Source organism: Dysidea avara, chromosome 15 (genome assembly GCF_963678975.1).
Source record: "Dysidea avara chromosome 15, odDysAvar1.4, whole genome shotgun sequence".
In the NCBI taxonomy this organism is placed as follows: domain Eukaryota; kingdom Metazoa; phylum Porifera; class Demospongiae; order Dictyoceratida; family Dysideidae; genus Dysidea; species Dysidea avara.
In genome coordinates this window covers 13055982-13065418 of record NC_089286.1, presented here as the reverse complement: position 1 = coordinate 13065418, position 9437 = coordinate 13055982, and the positions used below count along the sequence as shown (strand labels likewise).

General features: G+C 39.6%; 1 protein-coding gene across 1 annotated transcript; it reads left to right on the top strand.

Moving 5' to 3' along the window:
* Positions 1-4296: 4296 nt before the first annotated feature.
* LOC136245315 (zinc finger MYM-type protein 1-like) lies at positions 4297-6188 on the top strand. Its single transcript, XM_066036798.1, has one exon. The coding sequence runs from the start codon at positions 4297-4299 to the stop codon at positions 6124-6126; it is 1830 nt and encodes a 609-aa protein (XP_065892870.1). The 3' UTR covers positions 6127-6188.
* Positions 6189-9437: the final 3249 nt, after the last annotated feature.

Genomic DNA, 9437 nt, shown 5'->3' with positions numbered 1-9437 from the left:
AATGTGCAATAGTACTTGTGCAGCAGCTCTAACCAGTGTTAATTGAATAGCCTGCTAATGGATTATGATTAATGTCACTTATTAACACTGTTATATTTACATACTGACAAATATTATGGCTGTACGTAGTGATATGTATTGGTTTCGGGCAATGTACAGCCTGTATGAAATCTATCAAATGCATTTTTCTATTCTTAGACCCTTTTTGTGGTGAATTTGGTGGATTTTGGAGGTGTCTAAGTTACTTAGACCCTTTTCATGTTTACTTAGACCCTTTCATGTTTACTTAGACCCTTTTCATGTTTATTACGCGCACTTGCACTGGTAGCGTTGGCAACGCATCACCACATGAAAATTAATTTTAAACCCGTGACTGTTGTTACGGGTGGAGTAATGGCTTGTTTCTACTAATGAACGCTACATTTCTCTGTTACAAGCAGCTGTCAACAATGTTAAGGTACAACAACTACATAAAGGGTCTAAATAACTTAGACTTCAGACCACAGGGGTCTAAGTAATTTAGTAACCCTCAGGCCCTGTAGTAGCGCCTTCGCTTTGCTCAGGCGCCACAACACTGGGCCATCGGGTTACTAAATTACTTAGACCCCTGTGGTCTGAAGTCTAACTATTACTTATCCTCTGTACGCCAACGATTCAGGAAACCATGCATTAATAAATCTCAGGCACTTGGAATTTAATTGAATACAAAAGTATATGTACGCCCTTGTATGAAGTTCCTGTATACTTGCACACATATACGTATGTCTATTAACACATCTGGTTTCAAGGAAGCTACTGAACTTTTACAGCTTTTGAGCTACATGGCAGCAGAAACAGATCAATTGAATAGATTCGTGGGTACACCTTCAGGCCAGGCAAAGTTGATTCCTTGTTTCCCATCAGCCACTTCCTCAATTTTGATGCGGTTAGGCGGTCATTATTCATTGTGACATCACATGATTTTTATATTTAATTTTTAAATTAGCTATTTTAACTTTACAATGTACTTTTACACATTTTGTATATGTACAATCACAAATATAGAAAATCACAAACTGTTTAATAATCAATGTAAAACTCATACATGTTTAAGAATTTGCACAAGGTTAAGAATCACGTGTGAATAAGTGGGTGTGTCTTGTTGAAAGTGCAATAATGAAAGTTGAGCAGCAGTGTTTTAGCACAAGCGGGTGCTGATGGGAAACAAGGAATCGACTTAAATTTGCCTAGCCTTATGCTTTGGTTCTTACTGTTATGAAAAGATCCTTCTTTACATTGTTAGACATTGTGTAACAGTTTGATGTGGATGTGTTGGTTGTGTAACCTAGTGCAGTTGTGTAACCTAGTGCAGTTTCAATAGTAAACCTAGTGCAGTTTCTATGAGGACAAAACTTTCCATAGTCAATCCTGTGACTACCTAACTGAAGAAGCAGCCCATATATGTACCTGTAACAACAAGGGATAACAAGTTAATCCAAACGACATACTCTTACTTCTATTGACCAGACAGTGACACCAGATATTTTCCAACTATTTCATCTGGCTTAGCCACGTCACTGGTTTCCAAAGCATCTCACTGGAATAATCAGGAGCAAAGTCATATAAAGATAAAAACAGTAAAACATTACCAGAATATTTATACACACACGATGTACACATTACACACAGACAAACACACCACACACTCACTCACCCACGCACGTACACACACACATACAAAAGCAAGGTCCATCTGCAGTCAAGTTGGTCATGGTGACCCAATGAAACAATGGGGTGCCTGGACACTAGTCAGGCGCTAAGAGCCGTGTTGGCAATTCCACCTGAGGCAACTTAGATAGGTGGTCTGGGAATTAGCCTGCTAATCGAAAGGTTGTAGGTTTGATGCCCAGTCAGTACACTTTGGTGTTGCTGTTGTTTCCTTGAGCAAGAAACTTTACTCCCATTGCTCCAATCTACCCAGCTGTTAAATGGAAACCTGGTGTTAACTAGCACACACGCATGCACACACTACAAACATTTCTTTGGGGGGGGACTAACCTGGTTCAATATAGGTTTATAGGTTGATGTCAAATGTCACACACCTTGAATCGAGCCTTGAATCCAATTTAACAACAATGCATTCCCACTGTTTTCAGCACTAGCTTACACAGTACATTTTAAAAACTTGTGGACAGGCTTCTGTCAACAGCCCAGCATATAATACATGAAAGGGGCACAACAAATGCAAGAACAAACGATTCAGGGGCGGATCCAGAGCCTGGAAAGAGGGGGGGCACCTTGCTGAAAAAAAGTTGAAGAGCAAAAAAAAAAAAAAAAAAAAGGTCACAACAATAATAGCTAGTTATCCTTTACCAAATATATTATATCACGTATGTTATGTAAAATAAAATCCTATTTATAGCTTCCTAAGTAAGCTACACTTCCCCATGAACACTGTGACTGCTTTATTAGAGTGATTGGTGATTGACTGCTCTATTAGAATATCTCGATTTCATATACATTTTTTTAAGGGAGGGGGGGCACGTGCCCCCCCTGGATCCGCCCCTGCGATTATCTCTTGCCAAGCACACTGGAAGCTAAAAACTCAAGAGCTGATGCCCCTTGGTTTCTGAAACTTAGGACACTGGCTTGCCCTGAATATTAGCACTTACTACATAATACATATTGTAGTCTTTTCTCACCTCGTCATCCTTTCCAGACCTCCTACGTGCACGTTGACTTTTTAAAATTTAAAATAGCTCCTGTAATATCAAAGCACTCATTCTACATCTTACAGTAGAAGGAGTGATGTCATCTACGTATGTTGCAGTCATTACACTTTACACAAAAGCTAGCCTTCTTATTTGAGGTATCATCAATCTGCATAGAAGGCATGGTTAGATACCAAATAATAAAGTTAAATTTTATGGTTTTAACAACAAAAGTTTGGCAATGCGAGCTAACAGTTAAACTCAAGCATCAAAATCAATAAATGCATGTACCAGTGTTGCTTAGAGGTCAGCCAATAATCTGATCGATTATATCGGCCTTCTTTTTGTGTATCGGCATGGGATCAGCAAGATGTGTAGGGCTTCCACAAAAGTTGTTGAACATAATCATGTTTTTCTACTGACACAGCTACCCATAAATATGTGTTTCTCTGTTGATTTACAACAGAATTTAAATGTTTAAAGAAAAATCTATGCCGTTTATCGGCTTGTTGATATTAGTACCCTGCATCTTCAGACTGCTTGTCGTGTTTAATGCGCACTTCTGAAGCGCACTTGATAGTGGAAAACAGGGCCACACAACAGCTACCTTAATCATCTCCGTTCACGTATGAACCTTTAACCTTCGTGGATAGTGACAAAATTAATGGTTTGTACTTTTAACAAAAAAATATCTTTCCATGAGCTACACATTTAACGGTAGATTTCTCATTCATGACAACTTGAAAGCAAACAAAAATTGCTGCATAGATCTACCACACATAATTCTATTTCACCAAGAGAGATCAGTTTTGTAGCTGATTGGGATCCAGTTACCTGCATGTTTGAAATTCAGCTTTGATCAATTATACAATGCTACTTAATCGCATAACGGATTAATCAACACCTACAATTTTTTGTAGGATACATTTACTTCATCCTCTACACAATTTTATTAAAAATTGAAGCTTTTCAACAATGGCACTATGGTATACCAGAATCCGCAAGTATTAATGCCGAGTCAGCAATCAGGATACTCTCAGTTTTTAGTCCTTCTCACTCAGGGCCGGCAGAAGTAGTTCGGTTGCTCCGGTTTTGGCCGGACCAATTTTTGAGAACTGAATAAAAAAATTTTGAGAATAAAAAAATTCATACGACTATTAGGTTTTAGGTATGTAACGGTAGCATGGCGATGTCGAAGTTGAAGCTCGCATTGGCTGACGTTCCAGTAAAACCAGCACATCCGCCACCAATCTTTGTGTTTCCTAAGGGGGATTTCGGTAAGAAGAAGGTTGTGCAGCGATCTTGCCGAGCTGATTGGTTTACAGCGTGGCCTTGGTTACACTACCGATCAACCAACGATGTTTTTTTTTGTCACGTCTGCATAACAGCGATGAAGCACAAAGGAATGGAACAGAACAGAGGCGACTCTACCTTTACAAATGTAGGTTTGAAGAACTGGAAAATGCCACAATTTTGTTCAGGGATCACCAGTCCTCAGCAGCTCATAAAACTGCGTTACAGCTAGTTGTAGACATACCTGTGCTATATCCAGATGTTGGTGAAATGATATCTACAGGCATGCTAAAGAAAAGAGGGACAGCAGGCAATGTTTATTGAAGATACTTCTAATGTTGCTTTCCTTGCACGACAGGGACTGGCGTTTAGGGGTGATGGCGATGAAAGTAACTCAAATTTTCTGCAGCTCTTGAAATTACATGGGTTGGATGACCCTAGAATCCCTGAGTGGATAGCAAAGAAAGCAAATAAGTATACCTCTCATGATATCCAAGATGAGTTACTTAAAGCGATGGCATTAACTGTGTTGCGGAAGATCTCTACTGACCTAGCTGTGGTTAGGTATTTCTGCATTATGTGTGATGAATGCACTGATGCTGCCAACAGGGAGCAGTTAGTGGTATGTGTCAGATGGGTTGACTCTTATCTAGAAGCACACGAGGAATTCATTGGCTTGTACCTGCTTGAGAATATAGCAGCAAATACCATTGTATCTGCTATTAGAGATGTACTTAAACGGCTCAATCTTTCAATGAACAAATGTAGGGGTCAGTGCTATGATGGGGCCAGCACTATGAGAGGTTCTAAAAGTGGAGTTGCTAAGCAATTACTTGATGACGAGCCAAGAGCAGTTTTTACACATTGTTACGGTCACTCACTGAATTTAGCTATTAGTGACACTGTGAAAGGGTGTAAAGTCATGAAAGATGCCTTAGATCTTATCTTTGAAGTGACGAAGCTGATCAAGTATTCTCCTAAAAGAGATGTACAGTTTGAAAAGCTGAAAAGTGAGCTAGCCCCTGATACCCCAGGCTTCTGTGTACTGTGTCCCACAAGGTGGACGGTAAGGGCAGCATCTTTCAAGTCTGTTCTTGACAATTACACTGTGTTGCAGAAGCTATGGGAAGCATCTAAAGATCAAACATCTGACCCATTTATGAAGGCTCGCATAATTGGTGTAGAATCTCAATTTAAAACTTTCAGGACATACTTTGGAATTCAACTAGGATATTTACTTTTGCAACACAGTGACAACTTGAGTAAGGCTCTGCAATCCAATACCTTGTATGCAGCTGCTGGGCAGAGGATAGCAGCAATGACAGTTACCACTCTACATAGAATTCGAAATGATGAGTGCTTTGGCTTGTTTTGGCAAAAGATGGAAAGAGCTCGCCAGCCTCTGGACGTGGAAGCACCTAAATTGCCAAGGAAAAGACGAACTCCGAGGAGATATGATGATGGAATTGCTGAACCAGAATTTTGTGATGATCCTGCACCATTCTTTAGGCAACAGTACTACGAAGCCCTTGACTTGGTGATATCTGGCATTAAGGAAAGATTTGATCAACCTGGCTATAAGCTATATGAACAGTTGGAAGATTTATTAGTTAAGTCTATCAAAGGGGATAACTATGACGATGGTCTGACTGCTGTTACAGCTTTCTACACTACAGATTTTGATCCTGCACAGCTGAAGCTGCACCTTGCTGTGCTTTCCAGTAACTTCCCAGCTGATTTGTGTGGTTCTGTAACTGTGTTAGATGTTAGGGACTACATTTTAACTATGTCACCAGAGGAGAGACTATTGGTTTCGGAAGTTGTTACTCTGCTGCAGCTTGTCTTGGTTATGCCTGCTACCAATGCCAGCAGCGAGAGGTCCTTCAGTGCTCTCAGAAGGGTGAAGAACTATCTACGTAGCACTATGGCTCAGTATAGGCTGAACCATGTGATGTTACTTCATTGCCACAAGGAACTTACAGACTCTCTGAACTTAGTGACCGTGGCTAATATATTTGTTGACTTGTCTGGTCATAGGCTGAGTATTTTTGGGAAGTTTACAGATGCAGATGTTATGCCAATTGGATTTTGTGGAAAGTGTAAAACACCCTTGAACTACTCTTCTTGTCAGCAAATAGAGTAACTCATTATATAGTATATAGTTGTCTTATACAGCTGTAAATGTGTGTTCTTAATCTTTGTTAATGCACGATTTAATAAATGAAATTATTAGTTAAAATGTGACCAAATTGTATCCAGATTGCATTACATGAAGGTTAAAATTCAATATTTTCCTGGGAGGCATGCCCCCAGACCCCCCTAGATTAGGATACTCTACTATAAGTGCTTCACTTGGCCGGACCAAATCTAATTTTCTTCCTCTGGCTCTGCTTCAAAATATTTTAAATATTGTTGGCTACATACAATCCAAATTTGGAGATAATTGCACTCGTCATTTTGGAGAATTTAGCAAAAGAAAACAATTTTAGTGCGTATTTTTAAAATTTGTTTGTCTGGACAGCAGACATGCATCCACATCAAAACCAACGTGTGACATGAACAAACACCACTGTATAAACTGACAAATTTTCATATAATTTGATGTACTGCTTCTGCCACAAAGAGTGCATCTTTTTGTCCTTAATAATATACCATTTGTGTTTGATAACAAGCCACGCCCCTAATGACTTTTATGATATGGGCATCATCACAATGACCTAAACACCCATTGTTTTAGTAAAACAAAATGAATAGTTTCGTGCGCAGGCATTTATGCAATGAAAGGACTGAGCACAGAAAACCTATTAGAACTTGACGAAGGCTACGCCCCCACCAGGCAGTTTTTTGGTGGTCAATGATAAATGGACATCATATTGATGTAATGGTATGGATAGACTGCTTAAAATCAGTTTCAGGTACGTATAACATTGTCAAACTTATAAGACTTGCATCATGATTGATTTTACACCCAATTGATCTTTATGTGTGCATAAAATGTACTTACTTGCAGAGAGTATATACCTGTTTGTGGTGATGCAAGTAAAAAAAATATCACAAGTCTTGCCATGCACGTTTGACAATGTTGTACATACCAGAAACTGATTTTAAGCAGTCTATCCATACCATTACATCAATATGATGTCCATTTATCATTGACCACCAAAACACTGCCTGGGGGCGTAGCCTTCGTCAAGTTCTAAGAGGTTTTCTGTGCTCAGTCCTTTCATTGCATAAATGCCAAAGCTGAATTTCAAACATGCAGGTAGCTGGATCCCAATCAGCTACAAAACTGATCTCTCTTGGTGAAATAGAATTATGTGTGGTAGAGCTATGCAGCAATTTTTGTTTGCTTTCAAGTTGTCATGAATGAGAAATCTACCTTTAAATGTGTAGCTCATGGAAAGAATTTTTTTGGTTAATGGGGCGCTTATAAGGAATGTGTACGCTTATTTGATCTTGTCCACTTGATGTAGTTTCAAAGTACAAACCATTTGTCACTATCCATGAAGGTTAAAGGTTCATACGTGAACGGAGATGATTAAGGTAGCTGTAGTGTGGCCCTGTTTTCCACTATCAAGTACGTTTCAGAAGTGCGCGTTAAACACGACAAGCAGTCTGAAGATGTAGGGTACCCTAAAGGTCAAGGCGGCAGTTTTTTGGCAAATTTCTTGTATCGTGGTGTTCACTGTTGCAGTAAATGCTAATATTCTGGGCAAGCGAATGTCCTATCCTTTCGGAAACCCTGGGCACAAGCTGTTGACTTTAGCTGCATAATCTGTTGTAGTCTCGCGCAGCCAGACCACTTTTACTTCTTTTGTATTGGGTCGGGAATTTCAAAAGTGGTCTTTCTGTGCGAGACTAAATCAGTTGTATGTTTCTCACGTATTTATATGCTGGGCTGTTGACAGAAGCCAGTCCATATGTACTCTCTGCCCAGACCGCTTTTTCCCTTTTGTGTTTGGGTGGAAAACTACCCTAAAAAACTGAGAATCTACTATTTAAAAGGTGTAAGGTGTTCGTTGAGTCCGCAATCCGAAAAATGAACTTTTACGAATCGATCCCCCTACCATTGTGGGATGTTCGTCGTAGTATCCCATTGCTAGATCCACCATGAAACTGGAGGCACGAGTGTTGTCTTCACAGAATTATCTATTTTAGTATTTCACGAGACTCAAAGTTAATTTTTAAAATTTTGTACTCCACACAAAGGACCGAATGACTTAGCCAGATCTTATCAAGAGTTGTTGTAGTTAAATAGTACACACAGCAATAAGCAAATGATTGGCTGGATTCAGAGCACAGGAAACAAAATATAAATTTTTGAAGTCAAACTGCCCTACCAGCCAAGACAAGAAAAAACAACTCTTCCTCAAAGTGATGTAATAACGTTGGATGCATAGTCTGTCTATGTTGTTAGTCTGGAAAGGATCTGAGACTTCTCACCATCTGGGTGACGAGCGTCAAAGTTTCTGTTACAGTAAGGAATTATAATGTGTTTTCTAGCTATTTCTAGAGCATTTGAAGGCTCAGTGGCCATCGATTATTACCTAGAATGATGGAAAAAGATGCAGCTGGACATTTGTCAGCAGTGATTGTTAATTATTATACCTCCAGATGTCGTCCAAAGCTCCGCATCACTGCAAGCAGCTAAATTGTCCAAATTTGATTTCACCCTTCATGTTCCACAGCGGCTTCAAGTCTTTACTAAATCACCCTACGGCATCATCAAGTTGCAAAAAGCCAAAAATATTCCTAAAAAAGCTCAAAATCTTTCGTCTTCAAATCAAGCTAGCTAGGTGGACCTCCTGGTGAGCTGCTGGAATACTGCATCATATGAAATCACAGAAACACCGACTGCCACTGCTGCCAAATGTTTTCAACCATCATTTATCATCATTCTACATGACCATTGTGGTATCAGAAGTGCTGGAAAGGACTTTAGAGCCATTGAGAGACCCTGCATAATGAAGCACGAAATTTTGACACTCGTCACCCAGATGGTGAGAAGTCTCAGATCTTTCCACACTAGCAGCATAGACAGACTGTTCGTGGTCTATGAATTTTCAGATGACTTCTCAGTTCTCCATAGCTTAAATTCTCTACAACAACTTGTTTGCTTAGTTTCAAGCATGTGTTGGTAGCAACACTGGGTACAATCGATGACTTCGGTGGAATATTTGGTGCTCGAGTTTAACTGTTGGCACGGCCAGCCACAGGTTCCCAAAACTGTATGCCTAACCAACACAGTCAAAGGACTGTGAAGAGTTTTTGAGAATGGTTTCTCCCCATTGTTTTTTTCTGGGGCCATGCCCCAACCTTAATTAGTTCTCAAACCCTAATTAATGCACTTGTTTGTGTACTTTTTGTAAACATACATGCATACATGTGAATCACATATGCTTTGTTGTTTTATGTTACACAGGATATTGTCTGGTGGGGCACCCTATGATCCTT

Bases quoted from the DNA above. Each gene is read 5' to 3' on its own strand.
- LOC136245315 (XM_066036798.1), top strand. From the start codon at position 4,297: ATGTTTATTGAAGATACTTCTAATGTTGCTTTCCTTGCACGACAGGGA.